Below are 17,458 nucleotides of genomic sequence, written 5' to 3'. Positions count from 1 at the left end.
GAAGTCATGACTCATCTTACAAGCCAACGCTTCTTGCTGCCTCTTTTCCAAAAATCCATTTTGATACGTTCATGCTAGTTGTAGCAGCAGAAAGTCTGGTTGGCTGAATTATGAGGTGAGTAGTGCTGAGGTAGGTTGTATATTAGTATCACTGAGCCCTGCAGCAATGGTAGCTTGCATTGGAATCCCCGCCAAGCAGTCAGGTTGTGTTCTTGTGCTTTTAACTGGTGGTTGCCCTGCTGCTTACGTGGGTTTTAGCACATTAATCTGAAAACCAGTTTGACCTATCACGTAGTATAATCACACAACATTTAGACCTTCTAATGATGCTACTGTGATTATTAATTTATAAAGTGTTACAGAACCCTTTGCCTAATGAGCCAGGTTAAATGAGATTATGCCAGGTAAGGGAGAGAATAGCTTAATCGCTTAGTGTAAGATACATGTGAGTAGCATGCAGCATTGGAAATAAAGATGAGGAACTGGAGATCTATGTGCAGTCACATGATGGTGGTCTTGTTGGGATCATGGAGATGTGGTGGGACAGCTTACACGGCTGGAGTGTTGCAGTGGAGGGACACAGGCTCTTTAGGATGGACATGCTGGGATAGTGAGGATGCGCGGTTGTCCATTATGTGAGGCAGCAGCTGGAGTACCTGGATCTGGGATGGGTGAGGAGCCAACTGAGAGCTTAGGGTTTGGGATTGAAGAGCTGGCCAGCATGGGTGATACTGTAGTGGGTGTCCACTGTAGGCCATGTGGCTAGGAACAAGTGGATGAGCCTGCCTACAGACAGCTGGAAGCAGCCTCACATTCACAGACCCTGGTCCTCATGGGGGACTTCAGCCAATCAATGACAACTTCCTGACCCAAGTGATAGAGGAGCCAACAAGGAGAGGTGCTGTGCTGGACCTCATACTCACCAACAAGGAAGGGCTTGTTAAGGATGTGAAGGTCAAATGCAGTCTTGGCTGCAGTGACCATGAGATGGAGTTCAGAGCCCTGAGAGGAGGTATCTGGCCGAAAATCAAGATCACACCGCTGGACTTCAGGGGAGCCTGTTTATGGATCTGCTTGATACAGTCCTATGGGGTAAAGTCCCTGGAGGGAAGAGGACCCCAAGGAAGGAGGTTGATATTCAAGGATCAGCTCTATACTCTATCCGGACAAGCCAGAGCTGCATCCCTGCCACCCCCTTTTAGAGCCACATCCCCATGTCTGACCCCTCTCACAACCTCATCCTTGTTTTCTTCAGGCTCTACAGAGCTGAAGATGCTCCTGTGGGGTTGCATCAAGGTGCAGCAGCTGGGGCCTGGCTGGGGTGCAGCGCCTTGGGACCGGGGCAGTCCACCTCAGTCTCAGGGTCCTGGGGTACCAGGGGTCGAGGTGGTGGCAGCCCTGGCAGTGCTGGGGCCTGTGGGTCCCCTGAGGCTGGTGCAAGGGGCACTCTGGAAGGGACAGGACAGGATGTGGGAAGGGACAGGAGATGTCAGGGTCACCCAGGGCAAGAGAGGCCAGTGCTGGTAGGGGTAGGGACAGGGGCTAACACTGGCCTTTCCTGCCTGGTCCCCTCCTAAAACTGCTGTAGTGGGGGAGAGGGAGGGATCAGACCTGGCTTTGTTGCAGAAAGACGTGGTGTGTTGGGGAAGGCATACTTGCTGTTGGAAGGGTCTCTATGGGGTGGCTCTTGCAGGGCATCCTCCATGGGCGGATCCCTCGGGGCTGGTGGATGCAGGCAGGCTTCCCCTCAGGAGCATCCCCCAGGGCTGGGGCACAGGCAGTCCCCCTACCACCACACCCCCTAGACAACATTAGGTTATGTGATTAAATACTCATCTCCATGAATCAAGAGGAGCAGAGGAACAAGATGTGGAGGAACCATGGGAACCTCCTCAGTGTAAGAGTTCCCCAACCCAGCTGCTCCCAGGGCCATTCTTGGGCCAGGAGGTGGCACGTTATGGGATGCAGGGAAGAGCATTTTGGGGTTGTACAAGACTTAAGGTTGTTTGGGGGGCAGGGGGAACCATAGGTGGGGAAAAGGAGGCATCAAGGTGGTTTGGGGAGCCACAAATGTGGGAAAATAGAGGGATAAGGATATGAAAGGGGCTGTGTTATCACCTATCTAGCCATCTGCCAGCTTGGGTGTGTGTGCCTCCTGGGGATATGAGCTCAGCATTGCGGCTGGCTGGTGCTGGGAACATGGAGCTCTGGCAACCTTGGCCAAGTTGAGCTGCTGGATTTGACAGCACCTAACAGAGCAACTCACAGGTGTTACACAAAGGGTGCTGGTACAGGCTCACAGGCACAAAAAACTACTAGCACTGTCTACAGCTGGTGGAATACTTTGGCTCTAACGATAAACATTTATGGGCTGGGGGAAAAAAAGGGAGAGGGAGACAAAGGGCGGGGGGAAGGAAAACCTCCCCAGAGGCCAGGTTGCTTGAGAAGCACTGAACTCCCAGATGAACAGCAACCTTGGTCTCCCCTCCAGTGCAGCAAGCTGTGACAGTGGTGGTGATGATGATGTATTTTGTGTATTTTGCTTGATCCAATTTGTGATGCTATTAGGGTGCTTCAGCAGGTAACTGACTTTCTCTGCAAAGCTGTTTTTTGCCAATTCTTCACTGTTTAAATGGGCACTGTTGGCTGTAGCATGCAGTGAGGTTTGCGCTTGAATACGAACAAAAACCTGCAAAGAAGGAGTAGGGAAAGCGTGGGGGGAGACTAGAGGGCGAAGCTTTCCCAGGTGACCATCTCTCAGGGCTGAGTGGTACAGGCAGGACAACTACAGAAGCACCTAACGAATGTAAGCTGGGAGGAGAGCCTGTAAGCAGGCAGCGCGGGAGGTTTGTGCTAGAGAGCAGAGTGGCGCAGCGGAAGCGTGCTGGGCCCATAACCCAGAGGTCGATGGATCGAAACCATCCTCTGCTAGGAAGCGTTTTATATTTTGTTTTCCTCCCCTGGTTTGGGTCTTTTTGCTCCTGCTTCTCTGCACGCCCCCCACGATCACCGCCTGCCGCTGGACGAGAAATCGGCGGGTGGGAATATGGGGGAAAGAAAGGAGAGAGAGAAAAAAAGAAAAGTGATGGCCCGTACGGGGATCGAACCCGCGACCTTGGCGTTATTAGCACCACGCTCTAACCGACTGAGCTAACCGGCCACCTGTTTCTGGGTCGCCTGTGCCGTGCTCAACTCCTCTACTGGCTCAGCGCAGGAGTCTTCAGAGGGACCCCTCCTTCGGGAAAAGATGTGGGGTGGGCAGAAGATAAATCATTTAGCAGAGGATGGTTTTGATCAATCGTTCTTTTGGGCCCACTGCTCTTCCGCTGCGCCACGCTGCTGTTTGTTCTTTTAATGTCTATGTACGTGTCCTCATCTATCCTCCCCGCTGTGGCCCTGGGGGATACTCTCATGGCAGACTATGCCCACACCCCAGCTCTGGGGGATGCTGCGATGGGGGAAGCCCCCCAGGACTCGGCAAGCAGTGGTGGTACCCTCATCTCAGCAGCATGTACATCCCCTGTGAGGTGACATTAACAGCCCTGCTGTCCCCCCGTACTGGGTGACTATAAATGAATGCACTGTGGTGTGTGGCTGTCCCACCTGCTGCTTACAGCTTTGAGCTTCTCCTGGAGACAAAAGCTGAGCAGAGAAAATGCCCATCTGTGGTCTATTTTTTGGCCTGACTGGTAGGAGCTGACATTCACCTGTTGAATATGACTGCCTGTGCATAAGATATTGGGAGAACAGGGAAGTATCCTGTGGGGAATGTATTTTGTACACATTTCTCACAAACTTGGGGACCTGGTTTGCAAAACTGCTGACAGTTGGGAGATTTAAATATTTTTAGAACAAAGCCAAAAGAGAACATACAGCCTGGGACCTGGGCTACTCAGCATATCACACACCTCGTATCCAACTCAAACTGCATCTGTGTATTCACACCAGCTCTATGGCAGCAATACTCAGGTGCAAAAGGACACCTGTCAGTGCTACAATTTGGCTCCTCACTTTGGAGGAGAAGCTGTGGCTCTCATCTACGTACTTACCTGGCACAGAACCGGTTTGGCCTTGTGGTGGGCTTCTGGCAATGACTGTTTGTCATCCTCCCTCTTCCCTCCCACAGCCCATTTCCAACGGGCACAAGGAAGTGGGATGGACCTCCTGGGGGTTGGTGTTATGCCACATCAGTGGTACACACGTCTTTTGCCGAATTCCTTTCCTCTTCTTGTGTCCTGGGATGACAGTCCCCAAGAATTGCCAACTCTATCAACCCTGCCTTGTAGCAATCTCTGCTTCAGGCTTCTTGTTGGATTGGATTGATGGACTTGACTAGTAGTATCCAGTCAGACCTTGTGCTGGTACCAAAGTCAGCAGCTCTTTTCAAATCCACATCTCTGTTCCTGGTCCTGCTTGCTTAAATCACCTGCTTGGGCACTGGGACAAGCAACAGCAACACACCTCTCACATGCTTTGCCTTGATCTCCCAAGGAGGTCATCCAAGCACCCAACAAGGGCTTGATAGAGGTATGTTGTGGTTTAGCCCCAGTCAGCAACTAAGCCCCACACAGCTGCGCACTTGCTCCCCCATGGTAGGATAGAGGAGCGAATTGGAAGGGACACCTAGTACCTGCTTAAGAACAACTAAAACATCAGTGTGCCATCAGCACTATACCAAATCCAAAACACTATACCAGCTGCAGTGAAGAAAATTAACTCAAATCTAGCCAAAACCAGCACAAGGTACTAGCTAGCCTAGCTTATGGGGCACTTGCTGCCTGTGTGGTGAGAACCTGTACCTTGCCCCATGGGGGTAGTAAGGTGTGTACTGGGGCCATGCTCAGGCAAAGGGAACCGTCATGTTGAGCCATGTCTGAGTCCAAGAACTGGGCTGCTGCAGAAGGTGCAGATGGTGTATAAGGCCATACTTTTTGACCTTGAAGACAGTCAACAAGTGGATCAGGTCATGCAGGGAGGCTGTGCGCCTCTGTCCTTGGAAGTTTTCAAGACCCAGCTGTATGAAACCCAAAATAATGTGGTCTGACCCCAACAGCTGATGCTGCTTTGTGGATGACATGGGACCAGAAATCTCCAGGGGTCCCCCCCCTCATTCTAGGGTTGGTCTGTCTCAAAAGCTGTGTCCATATAGTCTGCTCACCTGTGGCATCTGGGAGAACCTGCCTCTTCCTGCAGCCCTTGCCTGTACCTTTCCCTTGGAGCTGTAGTGCTTGCCCTACTTCTTCCCCATGGGAAACTCCCCACTTTCCCCATTCCTCCACACTTCTCCCACTTGCTGGAGTTGCGGCTGCAACTCTAAATCCAAGTTCTGCAAATCTAAACCCAGTTTAGATTTGAGTCACCATATAGCAAATATTTGCAAGTTTTGCTTTTCAAGACTGACAGAAGATGGACACACAACATGGAAAAGCATTTGGTGAAGTGAGAGAGCCTGCATTTCTCATTTAAAAAGTGGGAATTTTCCCACATTTCCATGCTTTTCCTGTAAATTCTCCCTTCTCCACCCCATTGCCTCCCCAAAAGCCCCTGCCAATTCCTTACCTAAAACTTCTCCCTGCGTGTCCCTGCTCAATGTTCTGGCCACTCAGCACATCCTGACACCTACTTACCTATGTAGCCACCTCAAAAGATGTTTTCTGTTCTCTTAAGCTTTCTTTTTTTGTCCAGTGTTGGGCTTTTCCTAGCACACCCCCTCCTTTCCCTCACACTGTTGAGGTCAGGCTTATTAGGAAGAGCTCAGTCAACACAGAGACAAGGATGCAAAAAACAGGTATATACTCCTTTCCAGTGTCCAAGTGTCCACCAGACAGCAGTTCTTCACCCTCTTGCAGTGCCTTCCCATGGCACAGCCTAAAAGCCCAGGGAAATCCTTGTTCTCAAGGAGTCCTTTTTAAAGCAAGTCTTCCTGGAGGTGCCTAGTGTTTTATCACTCCACTGTTGCATCCTGAAATACTGTCTTCTTTCATACCCATGTTCCCATACTGTATGAGTGGGTCTGGAGTTACACCTCACAGATATGTTTTTGAGCTGTTCTGGAGTAATTCTTCCTCGTACTGGTTTGCAAAGAGTTGCAAATAGCGATACTGACTTCTGACAGGCTTTGGGTCACCTTGGAGATATTTGGAAATCATCTGGACATGATCCTGGGCAATTGACTTTAGGTGGTCCTGCTTGAGTGGGGGGGGTGGACAAGATGACCTCTTCCAACCTCTATCATTCGGTGTTTCTGTGACATCATGCAGTAGAATATCTAACCACCCACACACACAGCCAGATGTGTATCATGCTCATCTGTCCAGAAGAATAATGGATGCAGGGCCATGGACCCTGGAATCTGTTGCCTGACTCTCTTCTGGTATGGCTGGAGGTCTTTTGGGTACACTACTGTGCACATCCTTTGACTAAGCTGCAATACAGGTGTGTCTTGAAACATCCTTGGCTGCCTGCAGTCCCCTGGGTTAATTGTTACATTCGGGTTGGCAGATACAACATAGACTTATGGGAAACTCAAACATTTTTGCACTGGAACAAAAATAAGATGATGTAGGACATTTCCAGCAGTGCTAGTTATCTGTGTTCAAGCAGCCAAAGCAAGCTCCTCTCAGTTGTTCGCTCCTCAAATGCTGCTGAGTGTATTGACTAGATTGTGATTGACTTTGATGGGCCTGTAGGTGTTGATTTATGTAATTCAACCTACAGTTGAATGTCATAATCTTGAACTCAATCCCATTCCTATATCCAGTCAACTGAATCTTTCTCCTTATTTGTTACTTTCTGGTGGGAGGATCTGATTACCATGGGATAAACTATACCAATATGCCAGCAATCTGTTGGCATATTTTTCCAGAAAATAGGCACAACATTTTTCTTCTAATTTTGCTGGAATTTTGCTGTAAGTTAGGTTTATGTATGCTGGAGTCATGTGTCCTTGCATCCTTATATTAGACATGCTTGGAAGCTAACCATTGTGTAGAAGAAGGGAAAAAGACTTAAACATTTTGTAGTTAATGTAGTTTATGGCTTGTTCCTGTAGTCTCTCTAATATTTTGGACCGTTACATTAAATATATTAATTTATTCATTATATAGATTATGTACATTTTTCAGTATTTTTCCAATAAAAGCTAAAATGTCCAAACCCGTTACAGACTTTGAGGAATACATTAATTCTGTTATTTTTAACCTTTCTAGTGTGAACAATTTTCAGAAAATCAGTGCGACTACCTAGGCAGAGGCACCTTACTGAAGAATTGTCTTCTCCCAGATGTCCTTCTCAGACCATGCTTTACTTCTTTGTTTCATAAGGTGTAGATGATTGGATTCAGCATAGGAGTTACTACGGTGTATAAAAGAGGCATTAGTTTCCTGCTGTTTGCCAAGAGACTGGACTTTGGCTTTAAATGTATCATGCCAGCTGTGCAGTAGAACAGTGTCACCACCACCAGGTGAGCAATGCAGGTGAAAAAAGCTTTGCATCTTTCTTCGGCAGATGGCATTTGGAGGATAGTATGGATTATCCAGATATAAGAGGCTGCTATTAAGATAAATGGGATCAAAACAAGTACAACAGTAGCAATGAACACAAGAAGTTTGAATAAGCGTGTGTCTGAACAGACCAGATCTAGAATGGGAGTGATATCGCAAAAGAAATGTTCAATCTCCTTTGAACAACAAAAGGGGTAGCTAAATAGCCAACCAGTGAGTCCTACAGAAAGTGGGGTACCAGCAATGCACCATGCTGTGACCATATGAAAACATACTCTCTTGTTCATTGTTATGGCTAAGTACAAGGGATGGCATATAGCCACGTATCGGTCATATGCCATGCCACCCAAGAGGAAACACTTGGAAGTGATGAAGAGTGTGACAAAGTAAAGTTGTAGCGCACAGGCAGAAAAGGAGATGACCTTTCTCTCCAAAAACAAATCCACAAGCAACCTGGGCACTACATTTAGTATTAAGCAAATTTCAGTTAAAGCCAGTTTTTTTAGAAAATAGTGCACAGGGGTGTGCAAGGGAAGGTCAGTGGTTGCAACTGTGATGATGAGAAAGTTCCCTGTCATCATGATTAGAAACATCAGAAGAATTCCCTCAAAGAGGAAGACCTGAAGAGCAGCAAGGTGGGAGAAGCCCTGCAAGATGAAGTAGGTCTGATATCTGAGCCCTGGTGCTTCAACAGCTTCCATGTGAAAAAGAAAAAACACAGCCTGTATAAGCCAACAAGGAAGATACAAGAAGAAAAGTCTTTATAGGGATGAAGAAAAAAATAGTGAGCTGCTCTGAAACTGGTTCCATTATATAGTAAGTGGGGCAATCAAGTATAGCTGGGCAAATAACATTTTGAGAAGCACACTAAAAAAAAAAAGCAACACATGATAAATGAGGTAATAAGAAAAAACAATGCGCTTCAGTGCAGAAGAGCTAGGATTTTCCTTATAGTTTGTCTGTTTTCATTTTTAATTAAGCTAAAATGTTGCCATGTCTACTTCATATTTCAGTTCAGCTGGTATTGTCTGAAATATGTTTTCATCATTTTATTTTCATCATTCACCTATTTTATTTTCTGTGTGCAAAATATAAATTAATTTCCTACAGAACTGAAATCTAATTACATTCCCTGCTCTATTTTTAGAAAAAAAATTGTTTCCCCTCTTTTCACACATGCATGTATGTATACACAAATTTCAAATAAATAAAGAATAAAACTTTTGATGGTACAGCCATACATTTGAAGCTTGAAGGATGGCCAGGACATATGTTTTACTATTTGGTCTTGTCACTGCTAAAATATAAAATAATGACCTGATAATTTTGTGGTTTTTTAAAAACTATCATTCTTTATTTAGTGCCATTGGACAATTGTTCATGAACTCAGTATCGTAAGAAACTTTCCTCTCGTAGACCATCTGCAACCTACCTGTCCATATTTAGATATTTGTGATGAAGATAACCATATCCAAGGTAAACATCTGAATCCACTTCTGAGTTTACATATCCTTTCCTGAAGAGCTGTTCCTCATATGGACAGTCCCAATCTATACCTCTGCATCTTTTGTGCCATGGCCAGGACTTGGCATTTGTATTGAATTTCATTAAGTTCCTGTGTACGGTCCTTTTCCCTTGTCCCCAAATTTCTGTCATCTGGAAACTTCTTGAGGATGTTCTCTATCACATCTTCCCAGTCAACTGATTAATATATGAAACAGCATTAGTCCCAGTATCAGCCCATGAAGAATGTCTCTTATAGCCAGCTACCAGGTAGACTTAGATTGTTGACCACTACCTGTTAAAGCCTCAATGGTCCAGACCAGCCTGTTTTTACATCCAGTTTAGAGCTTCCCAGCCTGGCTACAAGGCAACTATGTCAAGAATTGCTGAAGTCATTAAATGACATCCACTGCTCTGCCTTCACCCACTCTGTGCCAGTCATGTCATCACGGAAGGTGGTAGGTTGGTCAAGCATGATGTGTTTTCAGTAAATCTGTGCTGTTTCACATCCTTTCCTGCCCTTCATGTGCCTGGACATGGCTTCCAGAAGGATTTGCTCCCTATTCTTCCTCAAGGCTGAGGTGAGGCTGACATTCCTCAAATCTTTCTACTTGGCCTTATTGAAGACAGGCACATTTGCTTTTTCTCTGTCACTGGGAAGCTACCCAGTTTGTGAAAGATGACAAACACCAGTTTTCCAATAGCATCAGCTACTTCCCTCAGCACCTTCTGCTGCATCCATGCGTTTGGGTGGGTTCAGTTTACTGAAGTAGTATGTAACTTGTTTGTCCTCTTTTGTGGGTAGCACCTCCCTTTCTCAAACTGTGCAACTACTTTCTTTCTTTAAAAGAAGACCCATTTCAGAGCAGGAAGGGGTTTTGTTTTTTTTAAAAAAAACACCATATTTTCACAAGTGAAATAGTTTCCGGAATGAGCAAGAAATCTTTTGTGTTGTTTCTGCAAACAGTCATATGGCAAACATCAGCAGCTGAGTTACCCATTTACATTTCCCTCACAATCTATGACTAGAAACAACAACAGTCGTATGTTATTTTTGTTCATTCTTCAGAAGTAATCTAAAATAAGCTGGTTGGTAGGAGTACCTGAATCTCTTACATCTCCATGAAAGTCTTAACATAGCTCAGACATCACTGTGTACATTGCAGATATCTAGCGTTCTCAGATGCATTCTCTTCTACCCTTTAGAAACATTAAATTACTTCTTTTTCTTGAGCCATCTATACTGATAAGCATTTGTGCTGGTTTTGGCTGAGAAGGGGTTAGTTCTCCTCACTGTGGGGGGGTCGGGTACCTTTCCAGCTTCCCGCGCTCTGCCGCGTGGCGGGGGGGGGGGCTGGGAGGGGCAGGGCCATTGTGGGGGCGGCTGACCCCGACTGGCCAATGGCATGTTCAATCCGTACCATGTGACACCATGACCAGTATATTAAGGGGGGGCAGTTGTGGCTCGGGGAGGCGCAGCGGCGGGTCGGCGGGCGGTGAGCGGCTGCATCACGTATGATTTGTTTCGGTGGTTCATTCCCCTCCCCGTCCCCCGGGGCTTTGCGCCTCTCGTTGTTCTCCTTTACATTGCATTTCTGTTGTGGTTTCTTTTAATTTTAATTATTAAACTGTTCTTATCCCAACCCACGAGCGTTACCCTTCTGATTCTTTCCCCCATCTACCGGTGGGGGAGTGAGCGAGCGGCTGTGTGGGGCTGAGCTGCCGCTAAACCACAACAGTCTTTTTGGAGCCCAGCGTGGGGTTCAAGTGTTGGAGATAACAACAGCTGCTGGTCACAGCACCATGTTGTCCTTTTTGCAGTTAGTGTTAAAGATTGGTGTTGGTTTGTTTAGTCTGCTGTGTTCTGCTGTGATTAGTAACGTTTTGCCTACAAGATTTGTTATGCAAACACTTGTTTTCAGCTTTATCTGGTATTTGGGGTTTTTGCTGAAACCATTACTGTGCTTTAGATACCACCTCGTTGAGGCAATTAGCAATTATACCTCCTCCTTGGAGAGATTTTATATGGAGGAAATACAGAATAGTACCTTTGCAACTTTGTTCTATGATGTCTCCGCCTCTATTACAACAACCTTTTTGTATCTTGAACATCCTTGGGTGGTTAAGGTGCACTTATTGTTAGTTTTTGGGCATGTTGTTTTGGTTTTGACTAAGCAACTTAAGAATATCACCCAGAAATCTGCCCCAAGGCTTGATAGTTACAAGTGGCAGGGCATGTGGGATAGCACGGGCAAATACCTAGGGCAGTGGGCACCCCCAGTGTTTTGGAGTTTCACCCCCGAACAAGTGCAGAATCCTGAAAAACTAGTAGAATATTGGGAGAAAGTATGTTGTTACGCTGGGAACTCCAGAGAGACACAGATAACTGCAACATGCTGGGGCCTGGCCCATGCATACCGAGCCCTGCTCAACAGTATTCAGTGCTCCCAAGGGGAAGAGAAGGTCTCTGGATTGAAAGGCAAAGTGGCTGGCACTGTAGTCACTCCAGCCCTGAGGACAGGCACTGCAGCCACTCAAACCCCCAAGACAAGTACTGGAGCTGGCTCAGAGAATCAACCTGTACCAGTATCAGTTGCCCCCATACACAAGACGAAATATTGGAAGCGGACGTCCACTCGTTTAGAACGGGATGATGAAAAAGCAGGGCCATCACGGGGAGAGGAGGAAGAAGTCATAAATGAAATAGAGACCACCCAAACCCTGTCCTTGAGTGAGTTGTGAGATATGCGAAAAGATTTCAGCCGTCGTTCAGGTGAGCACATTGCCACCTGGCTGCTCCGATGCTGGGATAATGGGGCCAGTAGCCTGGAACTAGAGGGAAAAGAAGCCAAACAACTGGGATCCCTTTCTGGGGAAGGGGAAGGGGGTGTTGACAAAGTAATTGATAAAAAAACACAAGCCCTCAGCCTCTGGAGGCGACTCCTGTCCTGAGTGAAGGAAAGGTATCCCTTTAAAGAAGATGTTACATATCGCCCAGGAAAATGGACAACTATGGAGAAAGGCATCCAGTATCTAAGGGAATTGGCTGTGCTTGAGGTGATTTATGGTGACCTGGACGATCAATGGTCATCCAAAGATCCAGATGAAGCCGAGTGCACATGACCCATGTGGCGGAAATTTGTATGGAGTGCACCGTCTTCGCATGCAAACTCATTGGCAGTAATGTCCTGGAAAGATGACGAGGCACCAATGGTGGTGGAGGTGATTGATAAACTCTGGGATTATGAAGCGAATCTTTCTTCCTCCCTAGTCTCGGCTGTGGAGAAACTGTCCCGGAAGGTTCAGCAGCTCAAAGAGGATATGTCCTACTCCGCACCAGTACGGACCAGTATCTCAGCCATTAGGTGTAAGTGTCCCTTTGCTCAAAGGAGAGAGGATACACATGATGAGGCACCCTATGGTTTTACCTGCATGAACATGGAGAGGATATGAGGAAGTGGGATGGAAAACCTGCCTCAACCCTAGAGGCACAGGTGCATGAGCTGCAAGGAAGAACAATCACTCAGGGAGGTTCTTCCAGGAAAGCTGCTGCTCCAATTTCCAGTGAGCAAGTCCCCAGACAGAGGAGTAGAAGCGTAGATTTTATTTCTGATCCTAATAGAGACACTTGTGATTCGTATTTACAAGAAGTGACTGATGAATACTATGATCAGGACTAGAGGGGCCCTGCCTCCAGCCAGGTGGAGGAAAGGGATAACCAGGTTTGTTGGACTGTGTGGATCTGATGGCCTGGCGCATCCCACCCACAGGAGTATAAAGCTTTAGTGGACACTGGAGCACGGTGCACCTTAATGCCATCAAACTGTATAGGGGCAGAACCCATCAGCATTGCTGGAGTGACAGGGGGATCCCAAGAGCTAACTGTATTGGAGGCCGAAGTGAGCCTAACCAGGAATGAGTGGCAAAAGCACCCCATTGTGACTGGCCCAGAGGCTCCCTGCATCCTTGACGGAGTGGGAAGTGAGCGAGTGGCTGCGTAGTGTTTAGTTGCCAACTGGGGCTGAACCATGACACCACTATAAGTTGAGTTTCAACTTATTCTGAACTGAATTTCGGCTGTAGTAAGTAAAAAGAAAGCAAGCAGACCGGCAAGAAGAAATCACGTGCAGTAATACATATACAATGACATTCATGGATTTATTTTGCTTACTTTACAGTGTTCACTACATAGCAATGTTCTTTCTCCATATCACCCCCCCAACTGATAGCAAGATTATTTACCTATTTTGTTTATCTGCTTATTTACTGCTATGTATTCAAATTAGCTATATTCACATGCTATGTCATTGTCTGAACCTGTAACTCATTAAGGATTATTACCCTCATTTTTTTAACAGAAAGCAGCCTTCTGAAAGCCAGCCATTTATTTGCCTGTTTTTGCAGAGCTTCCTTTACTTCTGTGTTTCTTAGACTGTAAATGAGAGGATTGACCAAGGGAGTGAGAATGGTATAAAAAACAGAGACGACTTTGTTTGGAGGTATTTGGGTATCATGATGAGGAAGTACGTAAACAGTTAATATTGACTGGTAAAAAAGAATCACCATGATAAGACGTGAGGAGCAAGTGGCAAAGGCCTTCTTCCTTCCCCTGATAGAAGGAATTCTCATGACTGTGATAATGATGTATAGGTAGGATGTGAACATCAACAGAAATGGAGGCAGTTAGGCATGCACCTGCAACAAGAAGTGACAAGTTCCACCACATGAGTCTCACTACAGGAGAGCTTTATCATTGGGAATGAGTCACAGAAAGATTTCATTAGACCCGCAGAAATCTAAATTTGAGATCAGGAATGTTAGTATAGAATTAGATAGAAAGCGTCTTATCCTAGATGCAGCACTGAGCTGGATACAGAGCTTGTTATAGAGGATGGATAGTGCAGGGGTTTGCACACTGCTAGGTACCTATCATAGGACATCACTGTGAGGATATAGCACTCTGCAGCTGCCAAGCAACCAAAGAAGTAGTATTGTGTAAAACATCCATTGACTGAAATACTTCTGTCTCCACCCAGATACCTAAGCAACATCCTCAGCAAGATATTGAGCTGTAGCAGATTTCCAAGAAGGCCGAATTGCCCAGTACATTGGGGTGCAAAGGTGCCTATTAGCCACCATCAGCACAGCTATAAAAATGTTATCAGTTATGGTCACAATGTAGACTGACAGAAACATAAGGAAGAGAAGATAATCCAGTTCAGGGCCATTCCCAGATCTGAGAAGGATGAACTCTGTAACAACTGTTTTGTTTTTCCACTCTTGCTTTGTCATAACTTTTGTTCTAGTGATTCTTCTCTGGCACAAGAGTGCTTTCTACCATGTTTCCAGTCTGTGCAAGCAAATTCAAAATCAACTTCTGTCATTAGATGCCATCACAGGTTTTCTCATATTCCTTTCCATTGTGAAAAAGAAGTATTTGGTCTGATTGCTCCAGTAGTAACATAGGCATATTTCCATTGATAATATGTATTGATGCATATTATATATTCACTATATATAAGTATGTAGCATAACATTTAATGCAGTTATTTTTCTTATTTCAAGGAGGCGGAAAAAGAATCCAACTTCCACCAATGAAAATAAGTGTGAAGAACATCTGTACCATCCTCAGCATATGTTCGCTCTGCCAAAAAAAACCCAAGCACCTTCTGGTTGTCTCACCCTTCAGTCTTGTCAATGGGTAGAGTGAAGAATTCTAGATTTAACAGGATGAATCATCTTGTGAAAGTACCTATTTCTTGTCACTGAGAACTCAAAGAGAGTTTAGTTGCCAGACCCTTAATCAGAAAAATACAGTTTAGATAAATCATACTGCTTGTTATAGTGTTCTTTTTTATTTTCCTCTCATGTGTACTGAATCACCTAATTATCTAGATTTCCTTACAAATCCCATTTGGCTGATTTTGAGGCTTTGTTTGATCTTTTCTGGATTTGTTTAGTGTAAAAATACTAAAGAAAAAATATTCAGTGACGAAAACTAGGCACAATACAGTTGTTAAGGCTATACCGGCAAAGGAATTGAACAGAAAATCTATGTTTTCCTGTATAGACTCTTCTTGTCAGCTCTGTTTTTATCCAGATGTGCCTGGAGTAGGGAGAGGTATAGGCAAGGCATACATTTTTCAAGCCCATACACCTGGCAACACAAATTCCATCTGTGACCCTTCACAGCCTGGGAGGGACAGTCTTCAGCCCCAGGGTTCCCTGAACATATCCTCCATTACAAATACAAATTTGGTGTTGTGGTTTTTTTTTTCCCCATCCCACTGCCTTCCCAGATCTAGCACCCCAATTTAGCAACACCTGTTTGAGCTATCTTCAGCAGGTTTAATGCCACCTAACTTGGAACATCTGCATCTAAGGCATTCATCTCAGACTCGTTTTATAGTTTAAGGAGACAAGTAAGCACTTTGGACTGTAACCGGTCTAATATGTTTTATATATCTACTTTTTATGAGCTAAATCATCTAAGGAAATTATCCATTTGTTTTCATTGACAACAGCAGGAGTTCAGATACCAGCACAGAAGTCCACTTCTGCCATGCAGACTGCACCACTTTTTCGATGTTGCTCACCACATTTAGACACTACAGGGAGGTGACCAGATGCTATAGCAGTGAAGGCCATATAAGGACACCCATCCAATAACTTACATTTGGACTACTTATGATAGTATAACTTTGCAAGACATTTATTTCCACAGATCTAGTTGTAAATTTTCCTTTAAACACTTATTCATTCAAAATCCCAATTTTTAGCTAATTTGCCAACATCTGACAATTGAAAATGCTGGAAGTGTGTCTTGTTTTTCTGTCAATCAACAAACCTTTCATACCAATGCTCTTTCTTACCTGAAACCACAGTCCAGTTAAAAATTCTTTCACTTTTCAAGGTTTTGTATCCATCTTTATTTTCTTTAAAGGCTTGATTTTCTCATTTAAAAAAAAAAGAATTAGAGCTCCTTGTTTGCCACCCCCCTGCAATAATTTCCATATTTTCCTTTTTTTTTTTTTTTTTTTTTAGCCAACTGAATATACAAACTCTTCCATTCTGTCACGTAAAGAGTGTTCCTCCCTTCACCTCACTCTTTAAAAACCTTTTCAGAGCTGAGACTAGTGAAACCCCTACATGATAATCCAGCAAACAAAAGCCTTGGAGAGGCTGTTGTCATCAACGTCTCTGCATGTAAATAGCCATTCTTTTCCTGCACACTCTGATCAGAATTAGCATTTTTCTTAGCCTACATTTTGATTAGTTTTGGGCCTGGATGGAATTATATTGTTAAATAGGATGACAACTGAGTGAAAGATTACTATGATGATCATCATTGCTGTAAAGTCAACACTGGGTTCTACAGATGTGTTGAAGTCGAAAACTGTCTAGGGCCTGGATTCAAGACCAGGCAGCTATCAGAGTGCCAACTATTTCAGTCATTCTCTGGAGATGCTGCCTGATCTTTTTTCTGCAGGGTGACTGTGTTCCTAGCTGTGGTATCACAAATGACAGTGGTGTGCTAGGTCCTGTTTTTTAATCTCGGCATCCTAGGTTGCATCTAAGAAGGCCAGGTAGACTGTAATTTGTTAGTCAAGATTCAAACTGCTTAGTGTCCAAGGCCAGACAGAAACAGCTTGATGAATAAGTAGCTCTTGGCAAAGCACAACTTTGCATCAGCTTGGTGAGCCTCAAAAAAGAAAAAAAATCACAAGAACATGGGGAAATTCAAAGACCACATGAATAGTGAAGTCCCAAAAAAGTAGAAGGGGAAGTTGCATTGTGCAAACACCACTAGATGGGAGTGTAGTCAAAACAATCTGCAGTATCAATTTCTATCACAGTGACTTTGACCTGTGCAGGTACAGAGCTGGTCCTATGTGAACTGCAAAGACTGAATGTCATCCATTTTGATAGCTAACATGAGATGGAATAAATCTGTCTCAAAAATACAGAATCTGTGTGTTGATTTTCAGATGGGATGCCCTTAGTTTCCCACCAAGTAGCTGCTCTGTCAGTTCTGTGATAGAAATAAAAGGCTGAGTTCAACCAGATAGTCTCAGCTACATGATTGCCATGGTCTCTATGTGTAAGTGTCATCTAGAGGCTTTAGTTTGGAGGACAAGACACACCAATACATAGATCTCAGTTCATGTAATTAATTCACACACTATTAAATTGTACCTAGCCTCAGACAGTTATTTACAGACTCTGTCTGTAAAGTGAAGAGAAAATGGGCAATGTGAGTCTTCCAGTATCAAAATTGTCACCTGAAGAGGCTATGGAAACTCTCAGAAGTGTCTGTCTCTCTCCACTGAGAGAGCTACACTGAGTATCTAGTTGATTCTAGACACCCAGATATCTAGTTAAAATAGTCAAATGTTCAAGAAGTTAGATTTAGGTGAGATGACTCCGGCTTCTAAGAGATTTCTGTCTTCCTT

The 17,458-nt window shown here is 44.9% G+C and overlaps 2 protein-coding genes and 2 non-coding genes across 4 annotated transcripts; 1 reads left to right on the top strand and 3 right to left on the bottom strand.

The window, feature by feature from the left end:
• Window positions 1–2,859: 2,859 nt before the first annotated feature.
• Window positions 2,860–2,931, top strand: TRNAM-CAU (transfer RNA methionine (anticodon CAU)). The gene has a single exon. It is a non-coding gene; the product is annotated as a tRNA-Met (tRNA).
• Window positions 2,932–3,086: 155 nt separating this feature from the next.
• Window positions 3,087–3,160, bottom strand: TRNAI-AAU (transfer RNA isoleucine (anticodon AAU)). Its single transcript has one exon. It is a non-coding gene; the product is annotated as a tRNA-Ile (tRNA).
• A 3,843-nt stretch (window positions 3,161–7,003) lies between these two features.
• On the bottom strand, window positions 7,004–8,396 carry LOC142060086 (olfactory receptor 10A7-like). Its single transcript, XM_075099702.1, has one exon. It carries the CDS (start codon window positions 8,201–8,203, stop codon window positions 7,316–7,318), a length of 888 nt encoding a protein of 295 aa, XP_074955803.1. The 5' UTR covers window positions 8,204–8,396; the 3' UTR covers window positions 7,004–7,315.
• A 4,936-nt stretch (window positions 8,397–13,332) lies between these two features.
• Window positions 13,333–14,297, bottom strand: LOC142060087 (olfactory receptor 5AP2-like). Its single transcript, XM_075099703.1, is given in 7 exon segments — window positions 13,333–13,356; window positions 13,359–13,690; window positions 13,693–13,778; window positions 13,780–13,891; window positions 13,894–14,073; window positions 14,076–14,108; window positions 14,111–14,297. Coding segments are annotated over 7 exon segments (954 nt in total).
• Window positions 14,298–17,458: the final 3,161 nt, after the last annotated feature.

The sequence above is a fragment of the Phalacrocorax aristotelis genome, chromosome 7, assembly GCF_949628215.1.
Source record: "Phalacrocorax aristotelis chromosome 7, bGulAri2.1, whole genome shotgun sequence".
Taxonomy (NCBI): Eukaryota; Metazoa; Chordata; class Aves; order Suliformes; family Phalacrocoracidae; genus Phalacrocorax; species Phalacrocorax aristotelis.
The sequence above is the reverse complement of the archived record's forward strand: the minus strand, read 5'-3'. Positions and strand labels throughout refer to the sequence as shown.

Coding starts and splice junctions, on each gene's coding strand:
- LOC142060086 (XM_075099702.1), bottom strand. CDS start 8,203: ATGGAAGCTGTTGAAGCACCAGGGCTCAGATATCAGACCTACTTCATC.